Source organism: Mobula hypostoma, chromosome 9 (genome assembly GCF_963921235.1).
Source record: "Mobula hypostoma chromosome 9, sMobHyp1.1, whole genome shotgun sequence".
NCBI classification, from domain to species: Eukaryota; Metazoa; Chordata; class Chondrichthyes; order Myliobatiformes; family Myliobatidae; genus Mobula; species Mobula hypostoma.
Window position 1 is genome coordinate 145,528,917 of NC_086105.1, and position 20,667 is coordinate 145,549,583.

At 43.9% G+C, this 20,667-nt stretch overlaps 1 protein-coding gene across 2 annotated transcripts in view; it reads right to left on the bottom strand.

Moving 5' to 3' along the window:
- The window catches only part of trrap (transformation/transcription domain-associated protein), a 317,959-nt gene that overhangs the window by 78,379 nt on the left and 218,913 nt on the right, over positions 1-20,667 (bottom strand). For both annotated transcript variants that reach the window (XM_063059362.1, XM_063059361.1), the window contains exons 57-58: positions 10,785-10,976; positions 8,263-8,458 (exon numbers count right to left, since the gene is read on the bottom strand). In XM_063059362.1, coding sequence (XP_062915432.1) covers positions 8,263-8,458; positions 10,785-10,976 — 388 coding nt within the window. The remainder of the gene's footprint in view (positions 1-8,262; positions 8,459-10,784; positions 10,977-20,667) is intronic.

The following is a 20,667-nucleotide window of genomic DNA, read 5'->3' on the forward strand; positions in this document are numbered from 1 at the left end:
ACATTCCTCAATTCCACTTGATCGGCTGCTGGTCTGCATCTCATCTCAGTCTACCAGGCTTTATTCCATAATCCTTCTCTGACATTAACACACCAATTCCCTTTTTTTTTGAAGCTTTCAATTGACATCCACCCTCAGCAGTTTCTGGAGATCCTCTCCATAGATGCCTCAAGAGCTGTTGAGTTCCTCCAGCATTTTGTCTGGGTGGCCTCTAAACTCACATCCATCTCTCTAACTTTTGGTATTTTCTTCCCTTTCACTCTTTTTCCATTCCCAGATTGGTTCTCCTCTTAACTTCTCTCTTCTCCCACCTACCCATCTCCTTCACTGTCCCTTCCTTCCATGGTCACCTATTCTCTCTTTTTCAATTCCTTTTTCTTCAGTCCTTTACCTCTCTCACCCATCACTTGCCAGCTTACTTCACCCGCCTTCCCCCTCACCTGGTCTCAATTACCACTTGCCAGCCTGTACTCCTCCCTCTTCCCCCTCACCTTCTTATTTCGGATTCTTCTTCCTTCCTTTCCAGTCCTGATGAAGGGTCCCAGCACAAAGCCTTGACAGCTCATTCCCCTCCATCGATCTACTTGAGTTCCTCCAGCATTTTGTGTGTGTTGCTTTGGGAGGATGAGTCACCTTACCTGGGGAGACTTTGTTTAAATTCACAATGCAACTTTCCCTCTTTCTGACTCGCTAACAGTGTGCCACTGTAGTGTAGTGGTTAGCTCAATGCTATTACAGCTCGGAGAGACGGAGTTCAGAGTTCAATTCCAGTGTCCTCTGTAAGAAAGTTTGTATATCCTTCCTGTGTCTACGCGGGCTTTCTCCGGGTGCTCCAGTTTCCTCCCACAGTCCAAAGACTTACCAGTTAATAGATTAGTTGGTCGTTGTAAATTGTCCTGTGATGAGGCTAGGGTGAAAGCTATGGGTTGCTGGCCGGCATGGCTCAGTGGGCTGGAAGGGCCTCTTCCACACCATATCATTAAAGACCCCTCACACCCTCTCCATGAACTGTTTGTTCTTCTGCCATCAGGCAAACGTTACAGGAGCATCAAAACTACAACCACAAGGCTACTAAACAGCTTCCTCCCACAGACAGTCAGACTGCTAAATAGCTGCTCTATCTGACTCTGCTTTGGACACTTTTAACTTGCACTGGACACTTATAACTGATTTTAACTGACATGTGGCTGTTATGTTTTACTATTTATTATGTTTATTATTTAATGTTGCGTTTGTTATGTTATGATTGCACTGCTCCTGGGAAACGCTGTCTCATTCTACCCTGCAGAGCTGATATACGGTTAGAATGATGATAAAGTTTTTTTTTGAATCTTGAATATCACTTAAAAATATATATATAAATAAATAAGCTGTCCCAAACTCCTCAGTCTTTGAGCTATCCTTTCTGTATTAAAAGAGCCTCAAACATCACCTCCGCTATTAACTTCTGCATCTGCCAGACTTACAACTTTCAACTTTCTCATTTCTAATCCAGCAGCCACCCTATCCTCTCCAATTTGGAATCCGGAGCCAAGTTTATCCAATTGTCAAAATAGTTTATTATTCACGTGTACAGTGAAAATCTTGCTTACTGTCCATGCATATCTATTTATTACAATGTTACACTGAGGCAGTACAAGAGAGAACGGTAACAGAGAGCAGAATAAAGTGCAACAGTTACAGAGAAAGTGCAGTGCAGGCAGACAATAAGGTGCAAGGTCATGATGAGGTAGATTGTAAGGTCAAGCATGTTAGGGCAATAGTGGTTAGCATAACGCTTTACATCGCCAGCTTCAATTCCCACCGAAATGTAAGGAGTTTGTATGTTCACACTGTGTCTGCAGGAGTTTCCTTTGGTTGCCCTGGTTTCCTCCCACATCCCAAAAAGGGTTAGGGTTAGTGAGTTGTGGGCATGCTGGTTTGGCCCCAGAACTGTGGTGACACTTGTGGGCAGCCCCTAGCATATCCTCAGACTGTGTTGGTCACTGACACAATGACACATTTCACCGTATGCCTCAATGGTTCACTATACGTGTGAGAAGTAAACTAAATTTTAGGCAACACTCTGACTCCATAAGGCAGAGACAGAGGATAGTTCATTTTGACCGGTAGACAAAGGGACACATCCTGTGTAATCAGTAAGAGATTAAAGCCAAGTTTATTGCAGACGTGACAAATAAATCTAATCTTTTCCTTTCCAAGAGTTCACTGTAATGTACTAGGGAAACCTTTCAATAGCTTTATAACAGCAAGATAGTCAAGGAGAGAAAGAACCAAAATTTCACAATACTGATTCAATATACAAAGTGGTGTTGCATTCCTGAATAATTATGCCCCAAGCAAAATCAGAAGCTGCAGTACATTCAGTTCATATGTTTGCTCTGTCACAAAGGTGACCACCCTTTAGCAGCGCTCTGCTGGCAGAGAGCACTTGGGACACAAGAGGTCACAAGGAGCATTATATAAATGGAAGCCTCAGAGAAAGTCAAGCGTGACTGAATGCTGGAGGTCATTTGGGTCAGATCACTCCTTATGGTTAAGCTGAGAACAGAACAAAGATGACTCCATCTCCTTCCAAAACATTAAACAGAATTTGAAAATCAAATTGATGCAGTCAAAAGAGCTATACAAACTGAATGAGCTACAGCAACATAGACCTTGTTCACGCTAAGTGTAGCTATTAATATCAAAATAACTGCAAAAATATCATCACCGCTTTATTCCTCTAAATTATTTTTAAAAATCCATTTACATTAAATCTGATGTGACTCTTTATAACACACATTAGAAATTAGGTATTACAGCTCCATCTTGGGTATGACTCTCCCTACCATTGTGGACACCTTCAAGAGGCAGCGGGTCATGAAGATGGCATCGATGACCGAAGACCCTGACCATCCAGGATATGCCCTCTTCTCATTACCACCATTGGGGAGATGGCACAAGAGCCTGAAGACCCACACTCCAAATGACTTGGAAGCAGCTTTTACCTCTCCGTTATCAGATGTCAGAACAGTCTGTGAACCCATAAATGTTAGCTATTCCTCTCTTTTTTTGCACTAATTTTTTTGTAATGTTGTATCTCCATTTAACTTCTGATCCTGAGGGTTTTCCAGGAGTCAAATATGATGAGTAGTCTTAATTCTAAGATTTCAGTTTATCTTAAAGTATCAAGCAAACTAAATAATGAGCTAAGGAATGATGCTAAGAGGTGTAAGACAAAGGAATAAAGAAGCTAAGAAGCCAAGAAGGCACTTCTGAAAATCCCTCACTTTTAGAGATAAGACAAAGACAATTTCATAGATAGGATTGAATTAATAGGCTACGTAATTAAAACAATTACATCACAAGAGTAATGTGCTAATACTGCGCCAATTAAAAATGAGAAAGGTAATAAATCTAGTTTAGCTGCTATACTGCTTTCTGCCAGTGAATGTGAAAAAGTACAGATCTTATAAATAGTATTATTTTTTTAAAAAGTGATTTCCAACAGTAAATTATAGTAAAAATTACTGCACTGTACAGCTGCCGTAAACCAAGAAATTTCACGTCATCAAATCAGTGATAATAAACCTGATCTTGATATAAGATTTCATCGGTTCTTTAAAAGTGCGTTCAATTAATTAAGCAAAATGTCATAAAATGTGGAATAACAATTTGCATTACAAAGCTGCAACCTAAGTTTTTATTTTTGAAATGATTTACTAACCACAGCGTAGGAGCTTCTTCCCCTCCATCAGATTTTCGGAACAATTCATGAACACTAGCTAATTATCCATTTTATTTTGCACTAATTGGTCGACAAAATTTTGGTATACAAAATTATGTGGAATACAGATAGGATACATGCATGCAGGTTTTTTCCACCGAGGTTGGGTGAGACTAGATTAGGTCATGGGTTAAGGGTGAAAGGTGAAATGTTTAAGGGAAACATGGGGGGGGGGGACTTCTTCACTCAGACTGTGGATTGCACTGCCAGCGCAAGTGTAGATGTGGGTTCGATTTCAACATTTAAGAGAAATTTGGATAGATAAGTGGAAGGGTATGGAGGGCTATGTTGTAGCTGCAGATTGATGGGACTAGGCAAATAGCACGGCCCAGACTAGATGGACTGAAGAGCCTGTTTCTGTGCCGTAGTGTTCCATGACTCTATAACTGTGGCGACCCACTTTCCAGCACACTTGAACCGGTTCACGAAACAGCGCGCACCGGCAGAGAGGCCGGCCCCAAAAAGGGCGCCAGGCCATCTTCACCAGCAGGGGGAAAATCCTGCACGCGGAAAGGGTCTGCGAATATGCATTCCTCACAGCAGTCCCGCCCGGGGAGGGCGGGAACGGGAAGGCTTTAAAGGAGGCTGCGAAGTTTGAATAAATCTCTTCTATCGCAACTCCAACTCACCGACTGCGTGTCGCTATTCTAGCGCTATGTGTAGCACACCCCTACATAACTACTTTCTTTTTTTTTAGCAACTTATAGCAATTTTCTGTCTTTGCACCATACTGTTGCAGAAAAACAACAAATTAATGAACCTAACTCTGATATTAGGTATCATTAGAGGTAATCTTTTGTTAATTAAACTAGATTCCTTAAGGTTCCTTAAGGTTGTTCTAGGTGGGGGTTGGTAACAGGGGTAAGATCCCACTACCTATTAAATGCTCCCAATGACATGGTTATCAGATGCTAGTTGAGATGCAAGTCCAGCTCCTGGCCTTCACAAGTGGACTAGCTACTAAGCCCGATCGGAACAATTTCTGCTCACAGAAGAAGGGGCAAAGGTGGGTTCCTGGCACCTTAAAACCAGTTACTTCGAGCAGATGGGGCTTATCAGCCGTGGTTGGCAGCTCACCTACGAGAAGGAAACTTCTGATCTCAAACTTGCGCTGCCTTGCGGCTGTACCTACTCGTGGTGAAGTTTTTGGGAATAAACCCCATGGGAAAACTCTGGAGCTGCAATCCCTAAGGCAGTCCTACACTGAGTTCAATAATGACTGGCAACTCCTGCAACGCTGCTGGTGCCAAACTGTATCGGTCTTTTCTGTTCCTTTGGGTTCATCAGCTGTGTGGAGAGGGGGAGCTTGTTACTTGGGCAACAGCTTGTTCACCATATTGTACTTCCCTGGCTTGCGTATCTAGACAGCTAGAACGCAACATCCATGGTCGACCCTGACTGACACATATTTAAGTGGAATAACAACTTGCCTTATGAGGCTGCAAACCTATTTTTATTTTTGAAATTATTTACAAATTACAGCGAAGCTTTTTGATTTATGTAGTACTGGTAACTGAATGAGTGTCTCCCTCACCCACTGACAGGCTGTAAGGAAGGGAGTGGATGAACACTGTGAACACGTTCAGTTGAATCATTCACAAACAGACAATCTGCCAGGAAATAATTTCGACTTGAACTCACGAGTGCCAACAGCACAGGAACAGGCCACCAGACTCAGCAGCTACATCAGCTGCTTCCTCCCATCTTACTTCAATAGTCAGATCTTTGTTTTTGCAATGGGTATTTGCTCACATCAGCTCCAGGGCAGGTTAAAGCCACCTGCTACTCACAGACAATGTAAATGGTCTGGGAGAAGGAAAGCCTCGTCAGAAGGTGAAACGAGCTCATTTTTAATTAGCAGACAGCATCGACGACCTGGGGTTATGTAGCCACGCCGAGGAACAGGAGCCAACCTTTCAACTCCTGAATCTCATCTCACCATTCAATTAGATAGTGACCCATCTGTGTTATGAAACCTGTTATTGCTTTACTCAAATGCAAACTATAATCATTCACTTTTGACATTTTCAGTCATTTTCCCAGCCCGGCCCACGCTACAATAGGGCCAAGGGAACTTTTCACATTGCCACCCCACCTTGCAGGGATGAGACGCTTCCGGCCATTCCCCCTCAGCCCTATGGCTCTATTGACTCACTTTCAAGGTCTAGGCATCTCATGTTCTCAATATTTATTGCTTGTTTATTTATTTATTTATTATTTCTTTTTTTTTCCCTTTCATTTTGTATTTGCACAGTTTGTTGTCTTTTGCACACTGATTGATATGGTCTTTCATAGATTCTGTCATGGTCATTGGATTTATCGAGTATGCCCACAATAAATGAATCTCAGGGTTTTATATGCTGATATATGTAGTTTGATAATAGATTTACTTTGAACTTTGACTTATGTATTTTCTCTTGATGTTGAGGACTTTCAACCCACTGAGACATGCCAGCTCAATGAAATACTATGGTTCCCGCTCTCCGTTCAGTTCTCTATAAGCTAATCATTGTTACCACTGGCTCCCTCCAACCCTCCCCCCACCCCGGTACTCTGAACCTTCCCTGAGCAACTTTGATAAAGGGCTTCGACCCAGAACCGACCGAGTTCCTGTGTTTGTTGTAGAGGAACTTTGTTTCTCTCTGTCCCACCTCCAAACTCATTAATTACCTAAATCTATAGTGCTCCCTGATAAAGGTTCCCCACCAGAAACGTCATCCTGATGAAGGGACTCGGTCTGAAATGTCGACTGTTTATTCCCCTCCATAGACGCTGCCCAACTTGCTGAGTTTCTCCAGCATTTTGGAACGTAGAACCTAACATCACAGTACAGGTCCTTTGGCCTAAGATGTTGTGCCAATCTTTTAACTTACTCAAAGATTAACCTAACCCTTCCCGAGCATATAGCCATCCTTTTTTCTTTCATCTCCTAAATGTTCCCAATGTATCTGCCTCTACCACCACGCCCTGACAGCAAGTTCCATGCAACTGTGTAAAAACCTTTTTACACCCCTCCGATACTTCCCTCCAATCGTTTTCAAATTATCCCCCTTGTCTCAGCCATTTTGCCACTGGGGAAAAAATGCTGGCTGTCCACTGTTGTGCTCAAGATTTCCAGCATCTGTTTAATCTCTTGTGTTTATAAATTACCTGAAGCATTTTGCTTACTTCACTCTTTGATCTAACACGAGTGAATACCAAATAGTGCTCATGCAACCGCCCCCCCTTTGGAAACCATCCTGTTTACTTTTCACATCTTTAGTGACCATTCCACAGGACAGAGAAACTGAACATAGAAAACCATCCCTGTTACTGAAATTCTCACACCTCACTGCAGTCCAGGTCTGGTGGTTGGATGCCCGGAGGTGGCTTGTCCTGGGAATGGAGACCTGTCAGTGTGTGTGGGTGGGTGGGAGGATGGGAAAGAAGCTTGCTTTGCTGTTGTTGTTTTGTTCTGTTATTGCTGTTGTTGCCTGTGTTGTTCGGCTGAACACTGTTGACGCTGGAATGTGCGGTGACACTCGCAGGCTACCCCTCACTGCTCCTCAGGTTGTGCTGGTTGTTAACGCAAATGACACGTTTCACTGTATGTTTCAATGTACATGTGATACATAAACCTGAATCTTTTCTACACACACACACACACACACACGCACATACACATCTGTGCAGCAAACACAGAAATAACTGAGGACCCAAAAGCAAAATATTGCAGATTCTGAAGAGCTGAAATACTGTGGAAATACTCCACAGGTCAGGCAACAGCTTTGGAGAGTAAAAACAAGTTTATATTTCTAACCATCTCTGCTTCCCGGCTGCTGAATATTTCCAGCATTTTCCACTTTTATTATGAATGAGGCCCCACTGCATTAACCCCATTCAATTTGTCAGCTTGTAGCATCAGGAGGAAGTCATGTGGTCCTGACAATGAGGCCCAACTGTCTGATCCCCATTTCCTTCAGTACCTATCAAACTCACGATCCACAGGTAACCTGTGACCAAGTATCAAGTCTTATTTATGAAGAAGATCCGGATTTTAATCATTACTGCGTATAAGACTTAAAAGTATGGGATTTTAATTTCTACAAGGCCCGGCCCACACATTCCAAGCCCCCTAACCAGCAGAAGCAGTTTTGCTCTTTTGGGATCTTCTGTTCCCCCTACGATCTATAAATCTTCAAATCAAATTACCTCAGAAGATCCAAAATACTTCTTTATTTTTATTAAGAGATATGCATGGTGATAGGCTCTTTTGGCTCAACGAGCCATGCCACCCAATTACACCTATGTGACCAATTAGACCACTTACCCATACATCTTTGGAACGTGGGAAGAAACCCGAGCACCACCTTCACCCCGGAAACCCACGCAGTCACAGGAAGAACATATAAACTCCTTACAGGCAGTAGCGGGAATCGAACTTGGGTCACTGGCACCGTAAAGTGTTTCATCAACCGCTACACTACTGTGCCACTCCATATCAGGAGGAGTACCTTGATAGTGATGCTGTCTCCACATGAAGATGCTGCTCCAGTGAGAAAGGTCGTCAGACACGATGGGCAAACGATTTCTCCAAGTCTTCACCACCGTCTTCATGTCGTGCAAGCTAGTGTTCCTCCCCAGGTTAGCGGGCTGTAAACCGGCATTTATTTGTGCTGCTTCCTGCAGTTCAATGATTTGCTGAGCTGCCTGCAAGGTGAGCAAAATTCCATTAATCTTGGATGGTAACGAAGCAATGCATCAACCTACAGGAGGTGAAGGGGAATCCGTGGTAATAATAACAGCGTACATTACAAATGCTAACTGGTAATCTTAATCACAAACAAGCTCAGCATGAAAAGTAGCCCTTCAGCACAGCTGGTCAATACCGACCAAGATAGCTCCATTTGCCCACATTTGACCCATATCGTTCTAAACCATGGGTTCCCAACCTGGGGTCCACGGACTAAATCCTTCCCAGCTAAATGTTTTTTAATCCTATGCCCTCCAGCTTTTCAATAGCACCTTAATACCACCGAGGTCTCATCACTAGGACAGTGAGCTGTTTTACTGTTTACCTGTCCTGCGCACTTTACATGCACATTGAATTATATTTTATTAAGTTATTTGTGGTAACATTTTGCTTAATGTGCTGCGTGTGATATATATATTGTGGGTGCACCATGGTCTGAAGGAATGTTGTTTCATTTAGTTGGATTAAATTAATTAATGGCTCCGTCTGTCTAAGTAGACAATGGATGCTCCCGGTAGCAATTTCTCTCCAGGGCACAGACCTGGGCGATGAATATGGAGATCCTGAACTACCCAGACATCAAGATCCCCCTCTCGGCCTCACGGATGTGGTCCAAAGGAATACGAAACAGTACATTTGGCATCAGCTTGGCTGCAGGAGCTGCCAGGAGGTGACGTGATATGTCATCCAACCGCCTTAGGGGCTCCACTCCGGATTTGTGTAGGGTTTACTCTTTAGCCTTCTCTTCTCCAGAAGATACCCACAAGGCAGTGGGATCCGTAACCCTGGACGGGGGCCCATACCGGGTACTGTCAGCCGGAACCAGCTGAGCCCGGGACTTGTGTAAGTCAGGGTTGTCACGCCCTGTAGTAGTGACATATGGAGCCACTACCGGCTACCCACATGGTTGTATATATGTACAGTAAGATACCAATGAACTTCAACTCGTATAAACTGTTATGGTTACGGAGAAAGTGCAGCACAGGGAGACAGTAAGGAGGTCCATGTGCAGCAATCATTACATTGTCACGTACCGTAACAGAAAATAATCTTCTTCAGAGGGACACTGCTCTTTAAAACTAAAATACTGGAGCACAAGGGGGCGAGGGTGATATTTTACTGTTCAGCAACTGAAGGTCACCTCAGTAAGGCTTGAATGAAGTACTACATGACACCAAGCTTCTGAGACAAGATAATAAACCTATTGAAGATTCTGCCAATCAGGGTTACAGTCTAAAAATTAGGATCAGGACCTTCAAGGACTAATTAGGAAAAACACTTCCACATAAAGAAGATAAAGGAAGCTTGAAACTCCCCCTTAGAAGCATCAATTGATGCTGGGTCAACTGTTAATGATAAATCCGAGATTGAAGGTTGGGGGAACTTAGTGTTTGGCCACAGATCAACTATGATTTTACCAAATGGGAACTAAATGGCCCGTTTCTTTGTTCTGATTTATTATGTATCCACAATTCCGTTCCATTGCCTCGCAAATCACCCACTCAACACAGAGGGAAAAAAGAATTCTTAAGTACAAGATACAGTAATGTAGTGATAAATATCCCAGGAAATGGTGAGGGAGATGGAATAAAGAAAAATGAAAATAATCAGATAAACACATTGACATTTTCAAATCCCACAGTGATACGTTGGTAATATTTGGCTTATCGGAGAAGGTTAAGCAGCATTTTAGAATGGAACACACACAAAACGCTGGAGGAACTCAGCAGATCAGGCAGCACCTAAGGAAATGAATAAACAGTTGGCGTTTCAGGACTGGAAAGAAGCCAGAATCAAAAGGTGGGGTTGGGAGGGACAAGGAGGATAGCTGGAAGGTGACAGGTGAAGCCAGGTGGCTGGGAAAAATAAAGGGCTGAAGAGGAAGGAATCTGACAGGAATCTGACAGTGGACCATGAAGAAAGGGATGCAGCAGAGGACCCAGGGGAGGTGATAAGCAGGTAAGAAGAAATTTTAGAACAAAACAGTTTTCGCTCTCTCCCCTCACCCCCCCCCCAACACACACACACTCTGTCACACAACTGGTGGTAGGGAGTTTCTTTCTCTCTCTCTCCCCCCCCGCCCACTGACACACATGCACACATTCACACACACAAATGGCTGTACGACATTGTTCTTTCTTGCTCTCTCTGACACACCCTCTCTCTCTCTCTCCACACCACTCACACAGTTGGTTGTAGGCAGTTTCTCCCTCTCTCTCTCACACACACACACACACACACACACACTCCCACACCTCCCACAGCTGACTGTGGGGATCTCACCTGGAGCAACGGCGTGTGCACGTGTGACACAATGTGCGGGAGTCTCCGCCACTCCCGGATGGCCAGGCTACTGGCCATCTCCATCAGACGCTCTATGAAGTTGAGCTGCTGTTCTTCAGGGTGGCAGATTGCCAGGTAGCCTCGGTACATGTTAACTTTCCAGGCCATCTCCTTGGGGCAACTCAGCTCCACCTAAATGGGAATTAAATGGAACAGTCAGAAGCAGCTAGGGCAAATTCTGCCCCTTAGTGGCATGTAATATTGAGAGGCAGAGGGAAGCGGTAGTGGTGAAATTATAATGCGCGCACTCAGTATCACTTCATTAGTTACATCTGCTTGTTAATGCAAATATCTAACCATGAGGCAGCAACTCAATGCATAAAAGCACGCAGACATGGTCAAGAGGTTCTGTTGTTGTTCAGACCAAACATAAGAATGGAGAAGAAATGTAATCCAAGTGACTTTGACCATGAATAGAAAAAAAATCCCAAAGAGTGGCAGTGCTGTGGGCAAAAGCGCCTTGTTGATGAGAGTGGTGGTCAGAGGAGAATGGTTCAAACTGACAAGGTGTTAGTAACTTAAATAATCACATGTTACGACATTGATGTGCAGAAAAAGCATCTCTGAATGGGCTAGGAACATACACTCAATGGCCACATCATAGGAGGGACCCAATAAAATGGCCACTAGGGTACTTCCTGACATACCATCCAGCGTAAGCTCAATCTTACTTGGGCAAGAGTAAAGTTTCCAGAGTGCTACAGAGGTGCAGTGGGTAGAGTCGCCACCTTAGAGTTTCAGCGACCTGGGTTCAATTCCGGCCCCCTGCGCTGTCTCTGTGGAGTTTGTACCTTCCCCCTCAACTGCATGATCTCTGCGCCCCCACCCCACCCCGGGTGTGCCAGCTTCCCCTCACATCCCAAAGACATCATTAGTAGTTTAACTGGCAGCTGTAAATTGCCCCCAGTATGCAGGTGAGGGGAGAATTGTACAGAGAGTTGCCCCCAGTATGCAGGTGAGAGGGAAGAATCATGTGGAGAATTGCTCCTCACGGGCAGGTGAGGGGGAAAATCGCATGGAGAGATTATGAGGAGGTGGGATAAGAGCGTAGAATTAAAATAAATGGGTGGTTGATGGTCCGCACAGACTTGATGAGTCAAATGGCCTGTGAAAATGTACAATGTAAAGCAGCTCCATCACTAATTTACTGAATATCTGAATGACATGGTCTGCTCATTTTACATTACTCAATGATAAAATTCCTCTTTAAACTGCAGGCCAATATTGTCGAGGAAAATCTCAAAAGCACAGATGTTACTCTTCCATCTTTGCCTTTCGGATTCCTCCTTCTTCAGCCCTTTACCTTTTCCAACTACCCTCTCCCAATATCCTGCTTCATTCACTCTCCCCACCCACCTGTCTACCCCCTCACCTATCACCAGTCAGCTTGTACTCCCCCTCCTCCCCACACCTTCTCATTCTGGCTTTTGCCCCCTTCCTTGCCAATCTTGGCCCAAAATATTGACTGTTTGTTCCTCTCAGTTGACGCTGTCTGACCCTCAACATTCTGTGTGTATTGCTCAAGATCTCCAGCATCTGCAGAACCTCTCGTGTTACAACTAATGTACTCTAACATCTTCCCAACCACTGAAGTCAGGCTGACTGGCCTACTACTTCCTTTCTTCTGCCTTCCTCCCGTTTTAAAGAGCGGAGTAACATTTACAACTTTCCAGTCCCCAGGACCACTTAGAATCTACTGATTCTTGAAAGATCATTACTAATGCCTCCACAATCTCTTCAGCCACCTCCTTCAGAAAGCTGGGGTATAGTTCATCTGGTTCAGGTGACTTATCTACCTTCAGACCTTTCAGTTTCCCAAGCACCTTCTCCTTAGTAATAATAACTACACTCATTTCTGCTCCTGTCACTCTCGAATTTCTGGCATACTGCTAGTGTCTTCCACAGTGAAGACTGACATAAAATACTTATAAAAGTTCTTCCACCCTTTCCTTGTCCCCCATTACCTCTCCATTTCCAGTATCTGCAGAATCCCTTGTGTTTCTAGTTGAGTAAATTAGTCCTATCACACAAAAGCAACAGCATCCAGCTACTCAAACACATAATGGTCTCTCAAAACCAGGAAGGGTTTTGATGGAGCTGATCCCACTGGCAGGGAGGATGAGTAACAGAGAGGAGGAATACAAGATCATTATCAAATGAAACTAGGGCATTGAGGAGTTTGGTTGAAAATTTTTTGTGCACATTTCATGCACTAACCAACTGGCAGGCTGAAGCAGATTCATTAACAAAACTCAAAATGGAAGAGAACATACATATGCTAAAGAAAAACTGCAAGGACCAACTAGAATGAAGATGCTGAGCGTCATGTTACAGTAGATGTGGAGAGAATGTTTCCCTTGTGGAAGAAACAGGAACAAGGAACCACTCTTTGAAAATCAGAGGTCACCATGAGATGAGGCAGAATTATTTTTCTCTGGTCTTTCTATAGAATATTATTTGTAAAACACAGACCATACAACAGTACAGCACAGCCACAATGTTCTGCAAACATTTTAACCTACTCTAAGATCAATCTAACCCTTCCCTCCTACATAAGCCTCCATTTTTCTATCATCCATGTGCCTTTTTAAGAGTCCCTTTAATGCCACTAATGTATCTGCCTCTACCACCACCCCCAGCAATGTGTTCTACACACCCACCACTCTCTGTGTAAAAAAAAACTTACCTCAGACATCGCCTCTATATTTTCCTCCAAACACCTTGAAATTATCTCCTTTGGTATCAGGTTTTTTCACCCTGGGAAAAAGTCTCTGATTGTCCATTCCACCCATGCCCCTTGTCATTTTGTAAACTCTATGAAATTGCCTTTCCTCATCCCTCACTCCAAAGAGCAAAGCCCCAGCTCACTTAAGCTATCCACGCTCTCCAATCCAGACAGCATCCGGGTAAATTTCCTCTGCACCCTCTCTAAAGTTTCCCACTAACCTTTCTGAGGTTAGCTTTCTCGTTTCTGCCTCTCCTTCTGTATTACTCTGCTGTGAAGCTCTTTGAAAAGTGATAAAGATCAGCCTTATTTGTCACACGTACCGAAACATACAGTGAAATACAGCATTTGCGTCAACAACCAACACAGTCCAAGAGTGTGCTGGAGGCAGCCCGTGAGTGTCACATTACTTCCAGCACCAACATAGCACTCCCACAACTTACTAACCCTAACCCATATGTGGGAGGAAACTGCAGCACTGGGAAGAAATCCACAGAGTGAAAGAATGAACATACAAAATCCTCACAGACAGAGGCAAGGTTTCAACCCCAATCCTACAACTACTGCTGAAATAGCATTATGCTAACCCCTATACTACACAATGCGAAGGAGGATGACAGGTGACTGGGAAGAGGTCTATATGATGATAAGAGGCATTGACAGAGTAGACAGCCAGAGACTTTTTCCTAGTGCAGAAATGGCCAATTTGAGAGGGCATAATTTCAAGGTGATTGTAGGAAAGCACAGGGGGATGTCAGTGGTAGTTCTTTTTTAACAGAGTGTGGTGGGTGCATGGAATGTGCTGGTAGATGAAGATACTTCAGAGACATTAAAGAGACTTTTAGATAGTCACATAGATGAAAAATGGAGGGCTACATAAGAGAAAAGAGTAGGTTGGTCTTGGAGGAGGTTAAAAGGTCAAAAGGTCAACCCAATGATTTTCCTTTACTATCTCCCAAGCAGAAATATCTCCTAAATATATCACATTTCATTTTCTGAAATGGTGAGAACAGAGGGTCAAAACAACTAACTGTACTAGAAGGTCTTTATACCCTAGAGCGTAGAAGTTTGAGGGGGAGATTTGATAGAGGTCTACAAAATTATGGGGGTATAGATAGGACAAATGCAAGCAGGCTTTTTCCACTGACGTTATGGGAGACTAGAACTGGAGGTCACGGGTTAAGGGTAAAAGGTTAAATGTTTAAAGGGAATTTCTTCATTCAGAGGGTGGTAAGAGTATGCAATGAGCTGCTAGCTCAAGTGGTGGATACAGGGTCAATTTCAAAGATTCAAAGTACATTTATTATCAGATTTAACGGAAATCTGCTTAGGTACATGGATGGGAGGGGTATGGAAGGCTTTGTCCCGGTGCAGGTTGATTGGACTAGGCAGATTAATGGTTTGGCATGGACTAGATGGGCCAAAGGGCCTGTTTCTGTGCTGTAGTGTTCTATGACCCTAAGGTGCATGAGAAAGGCAGATGTATATCGAACATCTTTCACCACTGCCTCCTTCTCTGGGTGACTGGCTGAATGTACTAATTCTCCTCAAACAAAAAGAACAGGCACTACTGGGTTAAGGCATTGTCACATGAGAAATTTTAAATTACACCACAGGAAGGGCGCACAGATCTGTGACAGACTAAATTTAGAACCGAGGGAAGAGAGCTTAGGCTGTCTCTGGAGCATTACGCTTCAAGGTTCCACACACCAGACGCAGAGAGTAAGTCATGACAAATGAGTCCACATGTAGAGGCAGATGAGACACCCTGAATGCAAAATAATTTTCACTGAGACGTATCTGTGTTGCGCTTTTCAAAAGTGATCTCCTCACTAACTGGTTTGTGATAGTTCCTAATGAGTTCAGCTGTCTCACCACAACAGCGATAGGTAGTGTAGTGTTGTTGTACAAAGCTAGGTGCGCCATAGTAACAGAGTGGTTACAATCACTTTACAGCCCCAGTGATCACTGATTATGGTTCAATTCCCACCACTGTCTATAAGGAGTTTGCATGTTCTGCCCGTGCATTTCCTCCGGGTGCTCTGATTCCCTCTCATATTCCAAAGATGTACAGCTAAGAGTAGTAAGCTGTGGGCATGCTATTTTGGCGCTGGAAGCATGGCAGCATTTGAAGGTCCATTTCTTGGGAGGAACGGTAGTATCGTGCAATTACAGCACCAGCAGTCAGGGTTCAATTCCCACCACTGTCGGTACATTCTCCCTGTGACTGGATGAGTTTTCCCGGGTGCTCCAGTTTCCTCCCACATTTCAAACACATGTGGCTTAGGGTGAATGAGTTGTTGGCATGCTACGTTGGCGTTGAAAGCATGGTGACACCTGCCTCTCACCCAGCACATTCTTGGATTGCGTTGATTGTTGTCGCAACAGATACGTTACACTCTATGTTTCGATGTATGTCTGACAAATAAAGCTAATCTTCAACCTTATTCTATTGGAAGCATTGAGCTCCAACCTGGTGACCAGATCTCAGGAAGAATAGGGTGGGGAGATACCAGTGGCCGCAGATGCTGGAATCTGGAGCAACAAACTGCAGGAGGAACTCAGTGGAGGGTCAGCATTTGTGGAGGAAATTGCAGTTCAGATGAAGGGACTCAAACTGAAATATCAACTATCCGTTTCCCTCTACGGATGCTGCCTGACCTGCTGAATTCCTCCAGAGCTTGTTTAATGGCCAAGAATAACAACTGGGGCTGAAAGGATCCACACTGACAACAAGTTGCGTAGACCTTACTTCCTGGGGTCAAGGAGGTTAAAGGATGATCAAGGTGGTCACGTGACTACAGGATTTACTCGGTCAGATGGAGAGAAACTATTTTGTGTGTTAGGACTCCTGAATGAGAGGACATAACATCTTTCCTCATCGGTACTTAACGAAGGCTGATCTGCCCATTGAATCCATGTCAGCAATGCTGTACATCCCATTCTCCCTCATATTTCCTCAAGACCATAAAACATATTAGCCAGCTGGTGGTGCGGTAGCATTGGCACCAGGCTTCAGGCTGAGAGGCCCCAGGTTCAAATCTAGCTGGCTCCTTGTGCGCTTTCCCCTCATGCTGGGTTGAGTGTTGAGCTAGCAACTTAGCCTTGTAAAACAGACAAACGCTAAAGACTGCTCCAAACAAGGCGCGGTGAGGAACTATAAGATGCAGAAGGAGGCCATCGAGACTGGTCTACCACTTGGTCATGGCTGATATCTTCTCTCTCTCCTTCTCCCTGTGATTATTTTGCCATGTACTTAATAACACTTACAATGCATGTCTTTGGGATGGAAGGACACCCAAACACCCAACAGAAACCATAGTTAAGGGAGATAACATAGTACCATGTCACCCCACTGTTCAACGGCATATTTGGTAGTGCCAGAGACCAGTGTTCGATCCTGACCTCACATGCTGTCTGTGTGGAGTCTGCACGTTCTCTCTCTGACTTCTTCTTCACAAATCTCCACCCAGAGGTTCATAGGCTAATTGGCCATGGTAAATTGTGTGTAAGTGAGGGGTAGAATCTGAGGGGGAAAGTGGGGAGATTAGAACAATCAAGAATAATGGAGGATTAGTGTAAATGGATGGTGATGGAAGATGCAGAGTTAGGAACATAAAACACTCCGCATGCTCCCTAGTGCTTCCACATCCTTCCTATAATGAGATGACCAGAAATGAACACAATACTCTAAGTGTGGTCTAACCAGTTTTTTAGAGCTACAACATTACCTCGTGGCTCTTGAACTCAATCTCCCAACTATGTTAGTGCAATGCTTTTACAGTTCAGGGTGTTGGTGTTTGGAGTTCACTTCCAACATCATCTATAAGTAAGGAGCTTGTAACTATGTGCAAACAACAGGAATTCTGCAGATGCTGGAAATTCAAGCAACATACATCAAAGTTGCTGGTGAACGCAGCAGGCCAAGCAGCATCTATAGGAAGAGGTGCAGTCGATGTTTCAGGCCGAGACCCTTCGTCAGGACTGTGTAACTATGTGCACGTGGGTTTCCTCCAGGTCCTCCATTTCCTCCCACGTTCTAACCACATGTACTGGTGAGAGGCAAATTGGCCATTGTAAATTGTCCTGTGACTATCATCATCATTATGTGCCATGTCATATGATATAGGTGTTCATTGTCTCATGACTGTGATGGTTCTTGGTTTGCCATTGCCTTCTTCTGGGCAGTCTCGATACTAGTCCAGTAACTTAACCAGTGAATTACCCAATCTTGCCCGTACAGGAACGACTTTCCAACACAAACCATGAGATAATGGCAACATGAACTTTTTCTGAAACCAAATGAGGAATCTCCCAAAAACTCTAACAAATGTCTACAGCCGTACGTTGGAGAGCATTCTGACTGGTTGCATCACCGTCTGGTGTGGAGGATCACAGGAGGCTGTAGACTCAGCCAGATCCATCAGGCACACAACACTCCCTAGTTTCAAAGGACATCTTCCAAAGGTAACTCCTCAAGGTCGAATCCATCATGAAGGACCCTCACCATCCCGGACACACCCTCTTCTCATTACTCCCACCAGGGAGGAGGTACAGGACCCTGAAGACCCACATTCAACATTTTAGGAACAGCTTAATTCCCTCGGTCATAAGATTTCTGAATGGCCCATGGACCCACGAGTACTACCTCGCTATTCCTCTTTTTGTATTTTTTTAAAAAACCTTAGCCTACACTCATTGGCCGCTTTATTAGGTGCCCCTGTACAACTACTTGTTAATGCAAATTATGCGGCAGCGACTCAACGCATAAAAGCATGCAGACATAGTCAAGAGGTTCAGTTTTTTTTAGACCAAACAACAGGACAAGGAAGAAGTGTGATCTAAGTGGCTGTGACTGTGAAGTGATTGTTGGTGCCAGACAGGGTTGTCTGAGTATCTCAGAAACAGCCGAACTCCTGGAATTTTCACGGACAATGGTCCCTAGAGTTTACAGAGAATGGTATGAAAAACAAAAAAAAATTCTAGTGAGTGGCAGTCTTGTGGGCGAAAACTCCCTGTTAAAGACAGAGGTCAAAGGAGAATAGACAGACTGGTTCAAGCTGACAGGAAGGTGACAGTAACTCAAATAATCACATGTTACTACAGTGGTGTGCAGAAGAGCATCTCTAACACACAACACGTCAAACCTTGAAGTGGATGGCCTACAGCAGCAGAAGACCACAAACATACACCCATGGCCACTTCATTAGGTACAGGAGGTACCTATATTGTGGCTACTGAGTGTATCATCTTACACTGTAGTGCTGCCAGTAAACAACAAATCTCACATCAGTGTTAATAAATCCTGATTCAGGAGCACACAACTGGAGACAAGGAAGCACGTGCCAGAAAGGTAACAAAGCACGCCTTAGTTTGATCAGAATTGTCTTTTTAGCAACATACAACGCCTGCTCTCATCAGTTCCAGTAAAAGTAGGGTGAATGAAATATTAAACAGAAACAAGCTAATTCAATCCCAGATAAACAGAATAAACACCAATATAGCTTCGAGCCTTTCGTGCCAATCGGCTTCGTAACCTTGCTCTGAACTTCTTAATTTAGTTGTGAAAATGGAAAACAAAGAAAATAATACTTATTTACATCAGCCTGTAGTCATTTAATAACACTGTGTACTGCTGCTGTTTATTGTCTCATTAACAAAGGCTGAAAAACATGCTCATTGGAAAAACCTGACTCATGCAAGCAAACACTCAGTAAATGGAGGAGAAACAGAGGGTCGATAACGCAATGCTGGAACCTGCCCGAATATTCCCAACACTGTGTTTTACTTATCACCAGATTTACTCACTCAAACACATGCTGCAAGACTCTCCCTGGAGGCCACAAAAGATCATATAGTCATAATAGTATCTTTGGGTGGTGGGGTGAAGATACATCTTAACCAAAGGAAGTGTAAGGTACTCCTTCTCTCCGTTAGCCTGCAGGTCACCCTTGGGCAAGGTGTAGCACCTGCCTAGACACAACCACCGGCCCCCCCCACCCCAATCAGGGTCACATAAAGCCATGGGAGAAGGTCTGTAGAAAAATTTGCCAAAAATAGTCATGGTCATGAGACCAAGATCACCCACATCATACGACACAGCACATAATGACAGAGTGAGTGAGTAATACCTTGTGAGGAAAGGTTGAATGAACTAGGGCTTTAAAGTGGAATGTATAACACTACAGACAGAAACAGGCCTTCAGCTCACAACGTTGTGCAAGTTAATTAAACCAATAATTAAATGCCTAACTAAACTAATACTTTTTGCCTACACAATGTCCATATCCCTTCCTTCCTCTGCACATTCACATCCCTATCTAAGAACTGCTTAAACTCCTCTATGTATCTGCCTCCACATTCAACGCACCCACCAGTCTGTGTAAAGAATACTTGCCCTTGCACATCTTCATTGAACTTACTCATTCTCAGCTTAAATGCACGTCCCTAGTAATAGACAGTTTGACCCTGGGAAAAGTGATCAAAAACATTACAGAGGGCGGGAGGTTACCCTGCAGAAACTGTACTCAGTTTTCCCAACACCGGCATGGTGTTACAGATAACAAGTTGGTAACGAACAGACATTCACGCAATTATTCAAGGGCATTCACATAAATACAATCAATTTTCAGATGAGCAAACAGAACATCAGGGAGCACAACTCTCCCTTGTAGCGTACATCCAGGCAAGTGGGAAGACAATCACGTCAGCAGCACAGCGTTAATTATTCAACGGCTCAGAAGGTGTCAGTGATTTTCACCGCCAAGAGGATGAAAGGAAGCCTTGAAGACCAACTCACCCAATCCCAACTAAGCCATGGCTGTCAGGAGAGCAAGAATGTCTCCTCCAAGATTCATAACCAGTCACCATTCTGTTTCTTAAACTCATCTGGATGTGCACCATGTGTATAATCCCAATGCCATACTGCAGGGTCTCTGAAACGACAGAGAAATCCACTCCAGTACTGAGCATCTGTTAGCCTGACTCGCTGCATCAATCATTAAGGACACTCGCCATGCAGGACGAGTCCTCTTCTCATAGCAATGTCAGCGAGGAGGTAGAGGAGCCTGAAGAACCACATTCAACGTCTTAAAAACA